Below are 16,184 nucleotides of genomic sequence, written 5' to 3'. Positions count from 1 at the left end.
CTGGTTGGAGGACTGTCGTGATGCACCAAGGTTGAGAGTTCAATCCCCCAACTGGGGCACACACAGGAATTAACCAATGAATGCATGGGTAGGTGGAATAACAAGTAGATGTTTCTCTCTCCCCCACTTCCTCTAAATAAAAAAATAAGAACTAGTTTTCTTTTTAGGCTATGCTATATTATATTACATGTAAGGAAAGAAAAAAATCCTAAAAAAAGAGTAACCTAGAAAATGCCATTGTTTTCCCCACCCATACATGGACCAGGCTAGACACAAGTAAGCATCTGATGTGTGCAGGATTCCCACGAGGCACTTACCACACGCGTATTTTTTATTCTTGCCATTCCTCAGCCTTTCTCTTTCCCTCCTTCATCCAAGTACTAAAATCTGAGACATCCAGCCAAGATGGAGGCATAGGTAGACACACTATGTGTGTCTATTTTGGTTGTGCCTCCTCGCACAACCAAAATAAGGACAATAATTTAGAAACAAAATAACAACCACAACTGACAGAAAACTGAACTGTGTGGAAGTCAGACAACCGAGGAATTAAAATATATACATTCATCTAGACAGGCTGGCGGGGTAGTCGGGTGGCCAGGTGGAGAAGGGGCGTGGCACAAAAAGCAGTGGCACTGGGCATGCAAGGCACCCTGAGTGCACAAGCTGGCAGTGGGCAGACCCCAGGCGTGGGATGGCAATGGGCAAACCCAGCGAGGCGGCCATTGTGAAGCAAGGCATTGCACACAAGGAGGCTGACTGGACTGTCCCACATTTGCGCGCAGATAAACCAGGTGAAGTTGGGGAGCAAGACAGACAGCGCAACCCAGGGTCCCAGTACGGGGAAACAAAGCCTCAAAACACCAACTGAAAACACCTGTAGGGGTTGAGATGCAGGGAGACTTCCAGCCACACAGGAAAGGAGAGACCCATAGGGTCCTGGAATGTACACAAGCCCACCCACACAAGAATCAGCACCAGAAGGGCCTAATTTGCTTGGGGGAAGCGGAAGAGGGGACTGAAATCTGTGAGAGAGCAGAGGAAGAGCCACTGTTCCCTCTTGGACTCTGCCCCCATGTACAGCATCACAACCCAGGAACTGGTTTGACCTGCCCCCGTGAACACCTAAGGCTCCGCCCCTCATATGTAACAGGTGTGACAAGACAGAAAAATGGCCCAAACAGAAGAACAGATCAAAGCTCCACAGCAAATACAACTAAGCAATGAACAGATAGCCTACCTATCAGATGCACAGTTCAAAGCACTGGTGACCAGGATGCTCACAGAACTGGTTGAATTTGGTTGCAAATTAGACGAAAAAAGGAAGGTTACACTAAGTGAAATGAAGGAAAATGCACAGGGAACCAATAGTGATGGAAGAAAACTGGGACTCAAATTAATGGAGTGAACCAGAAGGAAGAAAGAAACAACCAAACAGAAAAGAATGAAGAAACAAGAATTCAAAAAAATGAGGAGAGGCTTGGAAACCCCCAGGACATCTTTAAACGTTCCAACATACGAATTATAAGGGCACTAGAAGGGAAAGAGGAAGAACAACAAGTGGAAAACTTATTTGAAAAAATAGTAAAGGAGAACTTCCCCAATCTGGCAAGGGAAATAGACTTCCAGGAAATCCAGGAAGCTCAGGGAGTCCCAAAGAAGTTGGACCCAAGAAGGAATACACCAAAGCACATCATAATTACATTAGCCAAGATTAAAATGAAGGACAGAATCCTAGAAGCAGCAAGAGATAAAGGGACAGTCACCTACAAAAGAGTTCCCATCAGACTGTCAGCTGATTTCTCAAAAGAGACCTTACAGGCAAGAAGGGGCTGAAAAGAAGTATTCCAAGTCATGAACGACAGGGACCTACATCCAAGATTGCTCTACCTAGCAAAGCTTTCATTTAGAATGGAACGAAAGATAAAGTACTTCTCAGATAAGGTCAAGTTAAAGGAGTTCATCATCACTAAGCCCTTATTTTATGAAATGTTAAAGGGACTTACCTAAGAAAAAGAAGATAAAAAACATGTATATTAAAATGACAGCAAACTCACAATTACTAACAACCACACCTAAAACAACAACAACAAAAAAACAGAAACTAAGGAAACAACTAGAATGGGAATAGAATCACAGAAATGGAGATCACATGGAGGGCTAGCAACAGGGAAGTGGGAGGAGGAGAGAGGGGGAAAAGGTACAGAGAATAAGTAGCACAGACGGTAGGTAGAAAATAGACGGGGGGAGGGCAAGAATAGTATGGGAAATACAGAAGCTAAAGACCTTAAGACACATGGACATGAACTAAAGGAGGGAATGTGGGTGAAAGAGGGTGTGCAGGGTAGAGGGGAATGAAAGGGGGTATATGGGACAACTGTAATAGCATAATCAATAAAATATATTTTAAAAAATCTTAAAAGCACTATAATCTTACATATCCTTTAACACTCAGTTCACAGCAACAGAATGCAGTGGATAAAATCATAATTGTTAGAGTCTAACAAACTCTAAAAATTTTTGAGTAAAAAGCAAACTCCACCAGTAGCTAGCTTTGGGTAAGTTAGTTAGTTTCACAAACCCCTAGTTCCTCATTTGTTAAATGAAAATAATAGTTGAACCATAAAGGGTTGAATGCAGTTAAAGCCTTACATGTAATATATTCATTAAAATAATAAATAATGGCTATCACTTACTACTAACATGGCTGATTGTTATTAGTATCAATTCTGCATTTGCCCACAGACTGAGCTCTCTGAGGGCAGAAGCTGTCATTAATCTTTAAATCCCCAGTACTGAGAATGCATATTCATGAGGTGTTTGCTAACTGAATGAAACTTATCTTAACAATGAAAGTTAGTTAAAGCGGATTCAAAAATAAAGTGTTTCTTTCAAAAATGAACATAAAGAGATTCTCAATGACTCTTTTCAGCAACTCATACCTGCACAACCTTCCTCCATCAGAGGAAATGTAGACACAACGGTCTGTGAGGTTTGTTGAGATGGAAACAAACTCATTGATGTATCCTGCTCTCCGCATCAGTCGGAATGTATTCACTAGTTTTTTATGGTCTCGAATGACACCCAGGATGTTACCTAAGCAGAAAGAAGAATATCTGAGACAGAAAAAAATAAATAAATCCTAAAGGATTTAAATTACACACTCAGTAAAAAGGATAAGCAGCACTGAGTAGTCATTTGAAAATACCAGTAGTGCCTCCAGCCCACAGACAGGGCTGTAGAGAAGCCACACAGTGGAACGTTAAAGGCAGTCCGAGGGACTAGGGCCAGCCTTACCAGATGATGCAAGAGCAACCCTGGAAAAGTCAGTCTCATTTCCCTCATCTGTCAGCACCATGCTGGGGGCATAAACTTGGGGTCCAGACCCCCTGGGTTTGAATACTGGCTCTATCATTTCCAAAGGGCCAATGTGAAGGTTAAATGAGTTGATCTTATGTAAAGCACTTAGAACTCTGCCTAGTACCTAATAACTGCTGTCATTAAATAGCTTGTTGTGATCATCTGCGAAGTAAGGAAAGTGAATTCGCCTCCCAGGGTTAGCCTGAGGATTCAGACAGGTACCGCTGCAAGTGAAAAGGACTGGGTCTCTCAGTGTCGGCCCCTGGAATACACTGAGTGAGGCAGGCAGTCAACGGCCCTGTTTTCCTACTCACTGGCCCATGCCTCGCACAGGAGGAGGAAGGATTAATGCCTGGCAGAGGGGAGGAAGAAGAGTGTGAGAGCTAAGTGGTCACCATGAGCACATGGAACACAACGGTGAGAGGGCAGGCACCCGGAGCACCGAATCTCAAGTCAACAGAACAAGGTACACCTACTGATGAGCCTTCAGAACACCCTGAAGTGGGTGGGAAGGGGCAGGCGAAAGAAGTAACTAGAGCATGAGTGGAAGAAAAGGAACTCTCTTGCCACAGGCTGTTGACAATCTATTATCAGGTGACTGAATATAAGCCAACTCACTGTCTGCACATTTTTGTAGAATGCCTCACATATCTAACTTGAACTTAAAGAAAGCACATTGAGACATTCCACTGCGCATGTGCCGGCAGCTGCAAAAGGACAGACAGCAGCCTCTGCAATGCTAGCCTGTGGCTCTGAGACCTGTACCCTTGCAGAACCTGGATGGCCCAGAGCCAATGGCATAACTGTTTCTGTTACTATTTTTCTACCTTTAAATTAAGGCCAACCCAGGCCCAGGATTAAAGTACATTTGTATTTTAAGTACATGAAGGATAATGTATTCTCCCCCTCCCCCACAGACTGTTTAGGATCAACATGTCACCTGTGGAATAATATGCTCACCATTGAGGAAGACAAGAAACACATTTGGGTAAGAGAGCTCTTCTCCACATAATAAATTCACATCTTCTACTCCCAGGTTACTGGCTAATTTAACAATGGGCCCATCTTCCATGTCAGTCGTGATGTGAGTCATAAGGGCCAAGTTTTTAACCAAACCACATGCCTGAAACACAAAAGACAGTCATTTCTAAGAAGGAACACTAGTGATATGAAGTACATTTCGTGTCTAAAAATAGTTCAACACTTTTTGCTGATGACAATGTAAAGCAATGTAACCTTGCAGGGGACAGGTTAGCAATCCATATAAAAGCCTTAAACATATACATACCCTTTAATCCACAGAAAGTTGTCCTAAGTTAACAAGCAATGATACAAACATAGCTTTAGTCACAGAAATGCTCACCACGGCCTATTTGAAATGGCAAATAATGACAGCATCACAAAGCTGTCCCCCAGAGGGAAAGGACTGTATAAGTTGTTACTCCCCAACAACAGAACATCCCAGTCATTAAGATGACACTGTCTACAAGCAGTAAAGGAAAGCACTGATAAATGTGGATACATAAAATATAAAACCTCTGGCTTAAAATGAGAGGCCGCAAAATAGCTGGCCACTATTCTATAAAGCTTCCTGGTCATAAAAGGCAAAGAAAGACTGAAGAACTGCACCAGATGAACAGAGTAAGGAGACCTTCCAACTGAAAGCAACATGTAACCTTACATCAGAGAAAGACACGAGTGGGACAACTGATGATGACATTAGAAGGAGGTGTACAGTGCGCAGTAGTCACCAGCTGGAGTTTCACGAGGTTGAGAACCATGCTATAGCTAAGATGCTCACATCTGGAGATGGTGAGGGGGAAGGGTTTTGGAAATTCCTTGCACTATTTTTGTAACTATTCTGCATGTCTAAAATTATTTCAAAATGAAAAGAAAATATAACAATTTTACACTTTTGGTTGTATAATCTATACAACCAAAAGAACCCCCAAAACTGAAATACAAATAAGTATATAATATAGCAAATAGAAAAACGAGATGTGTGTCACATAAAGATTATATTTTCCATTCCGAACAGCCACCTGCTGTAGTGATGCACAAAGTAGTTACATTATCAGGTCAACTGAAGCAGACTTTGGGAAATCTAGTGTTTCAAAGCTCAAGATGTTTAAGTTATGCAAATTTAACAAGCTGCATAATTTTAGTGTGAATTTCCATATGGTTTAAGATAAATTCGGAGAATGGTACTTTTCTAAAGAATTATAACCCTGCATGAACTTCTATTTTTCACCTCTCTCAAATCATAAGAAATTCCTACACGTTGAAACTTACATCGTTTATTGTCATAACTAACTTATTTATTCATTCAACATATCTTTACGGAGCCTTTACTCTGAGCAAGGCTCTGTGCTAGCAGCTCGGGATGCAATGGTGAGGGCAACAAGGACCCTCCCCTCTGAAGTTTACAATTCAGAATGACTACACTCAAGTGAAACCAACAGTGGTCAGCATGAAGGCGAAATGGCCATGATACAGGAGGTAGGAGATGCATGGAAATGAACACGTTTAAACCCCTTGGTTTAGTGTTTAGGTTAAGTGCCTGTGTATCCTACAAAATTGAGTTGGAATCCATGTTAGGTCTGGGCTGTGTGCTCCTACTTGGCTGCAAATGCAACGGTGACGTCCCCTAAGGACATCTCAAAAAATAAGGGGAAGCGTAAAAAGAGCTCCTCATAAGCAAAGGCAATGGGTTTTTCAATCTTCCTTCACATTCTGTCTCCTCTCCATTGCATGGTTGGATTCCTGGGTTAACTAAACAAGGCAGAAAATTTGGACCATATTTCTACGTAGGTGAGATACTAAATCAAATGTTTCTGTAGGTGCCTATTCTGGAATGATACTGATGTCATCCTGACAAGCTGCATTAATATTTCTTGACCACATAAGTGGCTGATTCCCCCAAAAATATATGGCCTGGGAGAATGGGAGCAGAAGCAGAACCCCAGCAACAGATACTAACTCTGACACAGCAGAGACTCAAGCACCTTACCTCTCCTTCAGGAGTGTCCGAAGGACAGAGCATTCCCCACTGAGATGGCTGGAGGGATCGAGGGCCACTCACTTTTCTTGTTTTTTCAAACTGAGAAGAGATTCTTGTCATCATACCCAGGGCAGATATATACGACAAGCGAGACAGTACTTGAGTCACACCCTGACGGTCCATTTTAAATCTCTTTAGAGACCAATTTCCCTGTAGAGAGAAGAAAGACAGGCTACTCTCGATCTTTCGTAAATTGCCTGATTCTTCGAAGTTACTCTGAGAAGTTCATCATAGGGATCACACGTTTGAAATTAGAGCCATGACGTAGTCAGCAATCAAAATGTCACAATCAAAATTAAAATCTAGCCAAGTCACCTGCTGGGGTTTCCCAGGAATTTACTATTACCTGTGTTTATGAACCATCTCGGGATGCTCTTCCAGTGGTTATTTTCTGAAGAACTAATCATGTCCCAAACAAGAGACTTCCACCGGAAGCAATAAGCTGACTAGGAAAACAGAAGCAATTTCTACACACATTTAAGGCAAAACTAGTATAACGCGGAAAGACCTAATTTCATGTTGGAGTGTGCCATTATTTGAATGTCTTCCAAAAATTAGTCTTAAGTAGAGGAAAATATAGCAACCCCAAAATAACTCTAATAGCAGTTATCAAGAATAATGAATAAACTGTAGGCTTCTTAATTAAGGTTAAAAACTGAATGTATATTCATATTGAAAATATTATGTATCCTCTGTGACTATTACATCAATCTTAAAATAGATGCATATGAAATATATCTTGAACATTAAACATACTTTATGTTCTAGGTATTAAATGCATTAAATATAGGGGTGAACAAAAGTAGGTTTACAATTTTGAGTACATGAACGCTTGTTCTTGTATTATTATTTATTAATCATTGTATTAGTTTCCATGTGAACAACCATAAACCTACTTCTGCCCATCACTATATATATTATTTTATAGTTGTATTAATTATTCTCAAAGACTTATTAAATATTCTCAAGGATAATTGAAAGATTAAAGTTAGGAACTGTCAGCCCTAGCTGGTGTAGCTCAGTGGATTGAGTGTGGGCCTGCAAACCACACATTCGCGGTTCAATTCCCAGTCAGGGCACATGCCTGGGTTGCAGGCCAGTTCCCAGCAGAGGACTCACGAGAAGCAATCATACACTGATATTTCTCTCCTTCTCACCTACCCCTCTAAAGATAAATAAATAAAATCTAAAAAAAAAAAGTTAGGAACTGTCAAACTTTAAATTTATGATAACATATATTAATGGTAGAAAATACTATGCAGAGAAAAGCAAAATATAAAATAATTCAACAATCTTTTTGATTCAAAAGCATAAAAAAATTGCAACTGCCACACAGTAGTTTTGTATTTTTCTTTTGAGAATCTGATAAAAGCTATGACTATTCTTACGAAAAAAATACACATCAGTCATGAACACAACATTTTTTAATTCAATTTCAGAGCGGGACTCATGGATCTCGCATTAAAAATTCTCCTAGTAGAAAAACTGCTAAGGACTAAGAAGCAGATAAGGTGATCTGTTTGAATTAAAATATGTGACTATGGCACTCTCTCACAAATTAAAGTTTTGACCATTATTATAGTGAAAGTCTATCACTTCAGAAACTTGAAGTTTTTGATAACATGGAAAAGAGCTAAATTCTAAGAAACTCTATTACAAAGCAAAGAATAAAGCAAACACATCTGTTCCGCAAGTTAACGTCTTTACTGCTTTTTCCATTAACTCATTTTATGCTTTGAATGAGAATGAGCCTCGTAAACTGATTCATGCTCAGAGAGTAAGGGTAAGGTAAATAAATATTCTGCACCGAACTAAAATAAGGCAGCAGCTGCTGGCAAGTGAGGAGTAGGTAGGGAGTAAAGCCAAGATGTTCGGCCAAAGAGTGTGCTCTTGTATTCTGCAGGAGCATTAAAAGGGAGAGAAGGGGGACAGACGGGGTCTAAAACTGCTCCTCTGAGAAAATTCGTTTGTTGAAAATATTCTACCAAGGGAAACAAAGAATTAGAGAAGCTGGCCTTTTTCGGGTTGCCCACAGGCTGGAGGACACCTACGACAAGGCCACTAGTGATTTCTCTAAATATCAGTCTTCTCTGGGAGGTAAAGCGGTATCACTAAGGGGCAAAGAACTACTCAAAACAGCTATTATGACCTGAAAATCACGAGTCGGAAGGCAAGAAAGAGCAATCCTCACAGAAGCGTGTTCAAGAGGTCTCCGGAGGGTTCTCTTCAAATACCCAGGGATCTAAAGTCAGGAAAACTCGGGCCACAAGAGTTCCATGTGCCTAAGCAAGCACAAAAGCCTGGACCTCCGCAGGGCTAGCTGCAACCGCCACTGCAAGGGCTGCTCACAGGCCCTGCAAATTTCTGAAGCCGAGAACTGCAGCAAGTCTGCCGCTGATTCTTTCATTAAGGGAACCAACGTGAAATAATACACTAGTCTTTTGTTGAGGCAAAAATCCCATCCATAAAACTAATTTTATGTCTGGCACACAAAACGTAAACCAAACTTTATCAGATAGACCTATAGTTGTTACACTTTAAGAAAAGGAGCAAGGGCCTATCTGATAACCCTTTATGAACAGCCAGGGCCCTGAATACACAGCAGCTGCAAAATCCTGAGTTTATCTCCGTGTGGGGAAGAGCTGATAGCCCTTTGAGGAATATAAACCTACAATAAAATGAAACATTTTGTACTGTTACAGACACAAGTTGTCATTAACACACCTATGTGTACTATGTCCATTTTATTACAGGAAAAAATACAGTAAGACATCCATGAAAACAATGGCGAAAACAATTGTTTACAAACAATTTTGAAAACAAAATTAATGGTGAAACTAAAAGATTTTTCCTTTATGTAAGAGTGTATCTATTTTCTTATTGCCTTGTATAACAGGCACTATAATTTGGCAGTAAAGTCATATAGCAACAAAATTCATACTGATACCACTTAAACTGCAGACTATCTTTCAAAATAGCAAATGTCTAACTTGTGAGCATCCTTGAAAACACACACACACACTTCACCTAGATTCTTAGAGTGCTTTAAACTGCCACTCCACCCAACAGATTTACGGATGCTGACTCACAGAGTCTAAACGAGGGGCCGAGGACTCACGGTAGAAATGGCGTTCACCATGCCGTTGGTGATCTGGTCCTGGCGCATGTGCTTGACGACATCGAACTGGGCGGCTCTTTGCTTCGGAATCACCTGGTCTGCAATTTTCTTCATTTCAGAATTAAATTTTTTGAACAAATCTTCAAAAAGGAGAGATAAAAGCTAAAGAAAAAAAGGCATATGGTGAACTTTCAAAATGTATTACCAGCTTATTTAATACATTTTAGGTTTTTATTAAACTTTGTTAAAAATGAAATGAACAAACAGCTTAAAACTGAAAAACATATTTTAAAATTCAACTTGGTAAAGAGGCACTTTTCTCTGTTTGATGACCCACCCTCACTCATCGCTCTCCAGGCCAGTGCAAATCGAGCCAGCCCTCAGGCCAGTGCCTGGGTTCTATAAGCCTGAATAAGCAGGGAGTGATGTGAATGCTGTAGAGACCAAAATACAATGTAAAACGAGTCAGTTCAGTCTGTACTGGGAAAAAAATCAAATGTTTAAGTCCCTACTCTAAGGTTATTTGAAAACAGGATTAATCAATGATCTCTTGAAATAAGTGAGTAGTGGAGGTGGAAGGAAGGCTAGGCTTTGGAAAGCAAGTAGAGACCTTAAGACGTCAGAGTTCCACTGCAGAAAGCCACAAGTCAACATCCTTCCCACTCTCATAATTTCAAAGAAGATGAATCAACTACAAAATCATAAATTTCTTGACTCTGACAGAGAAGTAAGGTTGCAACAGACAGGTGAACTGAGCTACCAAAGGGCACATGCCTCTCCAAGGACAGATGGGACACATGACAGAGCAGAGGTCTGCCACACACAAAAAGAAATCAACTAAAATGTTAAGGACTTCTCGAATGCCAAATGTGGCCTACTATGAAAGCTTAGAACACTTCAGAGCCCCAGACACAAGGGGATCCACACTCACAAGTTCTTTTCCAAGAGTGCTCACGGAAGACTGGAGTAAAGCAAAGGAAATAAGACCCAAGAGAGACCCCTTTGTTGGAATAAGCAATGGGATCCAATCTACTTCCCTGGAGTTTTTCTCACAATAAGCACAACCATTAAGTCGCTGCAGAGGGGACAGGTGATGGACCCAGGCAAAGGTAGCCTCCTGCACTAAGAGAGGAGGGGTGGAAGCCAAGCTGTATGAGGTGGAGGAGGGTGGAGGAGGGTGGAAGTGGCTCTCTCCCCGCACCCACCATTAGCCATGCACCTGGTAATGAGCAACAGGGGTCTACTGCTGGAGGAAGGCCAGCTAACGCCTCTGACCACTGATTCCAGGAAAAGGTACAAGGACAGATGCAAGCAGAGAAGTCAAAACCATCTTTCCCTAGGGCAGGGCAGGAAACCTGCTTGGGCCAAGGATCCTGTACTGATACAAAGCAAGACCCAGATACCACAGGGAAGGACAGAACACTGAAAGCTTTCCTTTATAAATTTGGTGAAAAAGAGAAAATGCCCATTCCTGTTCAACGCTGTATTGGGGGTATCATTCACTGCAACAGGGGATGCAATAGAAATATAAGATATGGATGTTGGAATGAAGCAATAAATGTTTTATTACTTGCAGATAACATGTTTGTCCACACAGAAAATCCCAAAGAATCATTAAAAAGAAAAAACAAACCCTACCAGAATAAGTGAGTTCAGCAAGCTTATAAGATATAGGCCAATATACAAAAACAGTTTTATTTAAAACATTAATGAGAGAAATTACAGAGAATCTCAATAGGAGAGATATACTACATTCATGGATAAAAAGACAGCATTATTAGATATTGATCTACAAATTCAAATGTGCTCTCAAGAAAAAAAAACTAGCAAGCTTTATTAAAAAATGAAGTAACTCTGAAATTTAAATAAAAAAGCTAAAGGCTCACAGTTTATAATGATAGAAAGAAGAAAAGAAAACCCTTCACCATGCACCTCTGGGGGAAACTAGAAAGCTAAATCGATCTTCTGCAAACTGGTTTAAAAAAATCTAGCATGTGTTCATCTGCATTTTCCATATAAACTATGTGTTAGAATAGCCGAAGAGAAGCAAATAAATATTTTGTATTGAAAAATTCCAGCTTAAAAATGCAGAGAGAATGAAACTATTAAACGATCATATTTTGCATGTCCTAATTAAACAATGAACCAAGGAATAATAAGCAGCAGCAGCAAATAAAACCATCAGGAGAAAGGCTGATAGGGAACTTTATAATGGGTGAATCAGGGCACCAAACATCTAAACCCAGTGATCAACTCCACGGGCACATAAAGTAGATACAACCAAACATAATCTTAAGGGAAAAAAAAGGCCTTGAATAGGATCTAGCCTCTCACTTTAACTACAAGAAACTTAGAGAACAGATAAATATTCAGGAATACACCAGTATATGTTAAACCACACCACAGGGATGCCATCATGTGGGGACACAGAATATGGAAAATTCTTTAGGATAAAAGGTCCAGTTTTGCCCTGGCTGGTGTAGCTCAGTGGAATGAGCACAGGCCCGCAAACCAGATGACTGCGGTTCAATTCCCAGTCAGGGCACATGCCTGGGTTGCAGGCCAGTTCCCAGCAGGAGACACACGAGAGACAACTATACATTGATATTTCTCTCCCTCTCTCCTTCCCTTCCCCTCCGAAGATAAATAAAATCTTTGTTAAAAAAAAGGTCCAGTTTTTTTCAAACACATACAGAGGAAAAACCTACAGATCAAAAAGAATGTAAGAGACATATCAACCAAACAATATAAGAGACATGTTTGGATCCTACTTGAACAATCATATGGTAAACAACTATATGTCTATTTACTTATTTATTTTAGAGAGAGGGGAAGGAAGAGAGAAACACTGACTGGTTGCCTCCCATTTACGCCTCAACCAGGAACTGAACCTGTATGTGCCCTGATAGGGAATCAAACCTTTTGGTGTATGGGACAATGCTCCAACCAACTGAGCCACACCAGCCAGGGCAAAACATCAATATTTATAAAGAAATCAGGGGAATTTAAACACATAATGAATCCTTGATGATTTAAAGCAATCATTCTTTAAAAAGTTTAGGTGTGAAAATGGTGTTTTAATTCTTAGAAGTCCTATCTTTTAGATATACGTTTTAAAGTATTTACAGAATGTGATTTGCTATCTGAGATATTGAAATAATTTGACATCCTAAAGATCCCACCAGAAAAACTACTAGAACTAATAAATAAGTTCAATAAAATGGCAGTATACAAAATAAATCTCTAACAATTATACACCAATAATAAACTACCAGAAAGGGAAACCAGGAAAACAATCTCATTTAGAATTATATAAAAACAAAACAAAACAAAACAAAAAACCTAAGGAATAAATTTAACCAAGGTAGGAAAAGACCTGTACTTGAAAAACTGGAAGACATTGAAAAGAGAAACTGAAGACACAAATAAATGGAAGCATATACTGTGTTTATGGATAGGAAAAATCAACATTGTTAAAATATCTGTATTACCCAAAGCAATCTATAGGCTCAATGCAATTCCTATAAAAATACCAATGGCATATTTCACAGAACTAGAATCAATAATGCAAAAATTTACAGAGAATGACAAAAGACCCTGAATACTACAACAATCTTGAAGAACTAAGTTGGAGGAAATTATGCTACTTAATAGCAAACTAGACAGGCCAGAGTAATCAAAACAGCATGGTACTGGCATAAAAATAGACATATAGATCAATGGACAGAATAGAGCCCAGAAATAAACCCATGCCTGTATGGTCAATTAATAGGCAAGAACATAGAAGGGGGAAAAAACAATCTATTCAATAAATGGTGTTGGGAAAATTGAAGACATGCAAAAAGTAAATATAAAACTAGACTATCTTCCTACATCACATACAAGAATATACTTAAAATGAATTAAGGACTTAAATGTCAGACTCCATACCATAATAATCCTAGAAGAAAACATAGGAAGTAAAATCTCAGACATTTCAGCTGTGGTTGGTGTGGCTCAGTTGGTTGGAGCATCATCCCATAAACCAAAAGGTCACACAGGTTCAATTCCTAGTCAGGGCACATGCCTGGGTTGCAAATTTGGTCCCCAATCAGGGTGCGTGCAAGGGACAACCAATCAATCTTTCTCTACCACATCAATGTATCTGTTCCTCTCTCTCTCTCTAAAATCAGTTGGCATGTTCTCAGGTAGGGATAAAAAATCTCAGCCATTTCTCGTAGTAGTGTTTTTTTCTGAAATACCTCCTCAGGCAAGAGAAACAAAAGAAAAAAATGGGACTATATCAAACTAAAATTTTTGCACAGTAAAGAACCATCAAAATGAAAAGACAACTCACTGAATGGAAGAAGATATTTACCAATGATACATCTAATAAGGGTTTCATATCTAAAATTTATAAAGAACTTCTAAAACTCAACGCTAAAAAGCCAAATGCTCCAACTTAAAAAATGGATGAAGGACATATATGACACTTCCCCAAGGAAGACACACAGATAGCCAACAAACTTAGGAAAAGATGCTCAAGGTCACTAATCATCAGAGAAATACAATTAAAACCACAATGAGACACCACCTCACTGAACCTGTCAGAATGGCTACCATCAACAAATCTACAAACAAGTGTTAGCAAAAATGTGGAGGACTGTGTCTGGTGGGACGCAGACTGGTGCAGCCACCGTAGAAATAGTATGGAGGTATCTCAAAAATTAAAAATGCAACTGTCTTATGACCCAGCAATTCCACTTCTGGGTACGTGTTCAAAAGAACCCAAAACACTAATTCAAAAGAATACACGCACCCCTACGTTCACTGTAGTATTATTTACAACAGCCAAGCTATGGAAGCAGCCCAAGTGCCCACCAACAGACAAGCGGATAAAAAGCAGTGGTGCACACATACAATGGACTACCACTCAGCCATTAAAAAGAACGAAGCCTTGCCATTTGCAGCAGCATGGATGGACCTAGAGGGTATTGTGCTAAGGGAAGTAGGTCAATTGGAGAAAGACAAATACCACGTGATTTCACTTATGTACGGAGCCTAAAGAACAATATAAATGAACAAACAAAACAGAAACAGACTCGTAGATACGAAGAACAGACTGATGGTGGCTGGGTGGAGGGCAGGGGTTGGAGGACTTGGAGAAAAAGGTGAAGGGATTGAGAAGTACAGATTGGTGGTTACAAAACAGTTATGGGTTATAAAACAGTGTACAGTATGGGAAATATAGTCAATGATACTGTTGTAACTATGTATGGTGCCAGGTGGGTACTAGAAATATCCTGAGGATCACTTTGAAAGTACATGATTGTCTAACCATTATACTATACACCTGAAACTAATATAAAGTAATATGTACACTGTAATTTAAAGTTTTTTAAAATAAATAAATAATTTTTAAAAAGTGATTTGATGACTCAGCTTCATTTAAACAACCCCATTTGTGGAATGGGAGGAGTGGGAAAGAGTCAAAGAGGGCGGAGGCGAAACAAGACCAACTTCTATTTATGATAACTGAAGTTGCATGATGGGTATCTAGGGGTGAATTTTATTATCTAATTCTATTTTTAATACTTACTATTAAATTTCAAAATGTAACATTATTTTACTTTTTAAAAGATTTTGTTTGTTTACTTTTAGAGAGAGGGGAAGAAAGAGAGAAAGAGAGGGAGAGAAATAACAATGTGAGAGAAACACCTAGCAGTTGCCTCCCACACCTGCCCCAACTGAGATGGAACCCAGGCTGGTACCCTGATCTGGGATCGAACCAGCAACCATTTGTTTTGTGGGACAACAGCCAACCAACTGAGCCACACGAGTCATGGCTAATATTACTTCAATAGCTACTTCTATGTTTGTATATATTTGAAATTTTGTACATGTTTAAAGATTTTTTTTTTAAGATTTTATTTATTTATCTTTAGAGGGGAAGGGAAGGAGAGAGGGAGAGAAACATCAATGTATGGTTGCCTTTCGTGCATCCCCTGCTGGGAGTTGGCCTGCAGGGAACTGGCCTGCAACCCAGGCATGTGCCCTGACTGAGAATCGAACCGCGATCGTCTGAGTCGCAGGCCTGCACTCAATCCACTGAGCTACACCAGCCAGGGCTGTTTAAAGATTTTTTATGAAAATTAATTCTAAACTTTATATGGAAAAGCCAAGGCCCTAAAATAGACAAGACACTCCTGAAAAAAGGTGAATGGTCTGATGAATGCATGGACAAAGTGACCAGTAGGCACAACAAAGAGTCCAGAAACAAACCTACACACACATTAAAACTTCTCACATCAAACAGGTGGCTCTTTAGACCACTGAGGAAATGAAAGCCTATGTAATAGATGGTGCTGGGACTTGTTATTCACTTGAAAAACAACTGAAATTGGATGGTTTTCTTCATTCCAATGATCCAGATGGCTAACAAACAAACACCAAAACATAAGTTTAAACTATAAAAAAAGCAGTGTTTAAAAACAGGGTTGGCAAAACTGACCACAATTAAAATGATAAACTTCCAGACATCAGAAAATACCACCAAGTAGGTTTTTTTTTTTTTTAAAGAAAAAGAATCCAGACTGGGACAAGATATCAGCAACACATAACTGACCTAAAAAACTAGGAACCGAAATGTACAGAAAACAAACAAAC

General features: G+C 39.7%; 1 protein-coding gene across 2 annotated transcripts in view; it reads right to left on the bottom strand.

Moving 5' to 3' along the window:
• The window catches only part of POLR3B (RNA polymerase III subunit B), a 108,316-nt gene that overhangs the window by 51,650 nt on the left and 40,482 nt on the right, over nt 1-16,184 (bottom strand). For both annotated transcript variants that reach the window (XM_037068093.1, XM_037068094.1), the window contains 4 exons: nt 9,540-9,701; nt 6,371-6,571; nt 4,321-4,483; nt 2,943-3,096 (listed from right to left, as the gene is read on the bottom strand). In XM_037068093.1, coding sequence (XP_036923988.1) covers nt 2,943-3,096; nt 4,321-4,483; nt 6,371-6,571; nt 9,540-9,701 — 680 coding nt within the window. The remainder of the gene's footprint in view (nt 1-2,942; nt 3,097-4,320; nt 4,484-6,370; nt 6,572-9,539; nt 9,702-16,184) is intronic.

The sequence above is a fragment of the Sturnira hondurensis genome, unplaced genomic scaffold (assembly GCF_014824575.4).
Source record: "Sturnira hondurensis isolate 20B ecotype Veracruz unplaced genomic scaffold, ASM1482457v3 Scaffold0017436, whole genome shotgun sequence".
Lineage (NCBI taxonomy): Eukaryota > Metazoa > Chordata > Mammalia > Chiroptera > Phyllostomidae > Sturnira > Sturnira hondurensis.
Note: the sequence above shows the minus strand (reverse complement) of the source record. Positions and strands in the feature narration are given on the sequence as shown.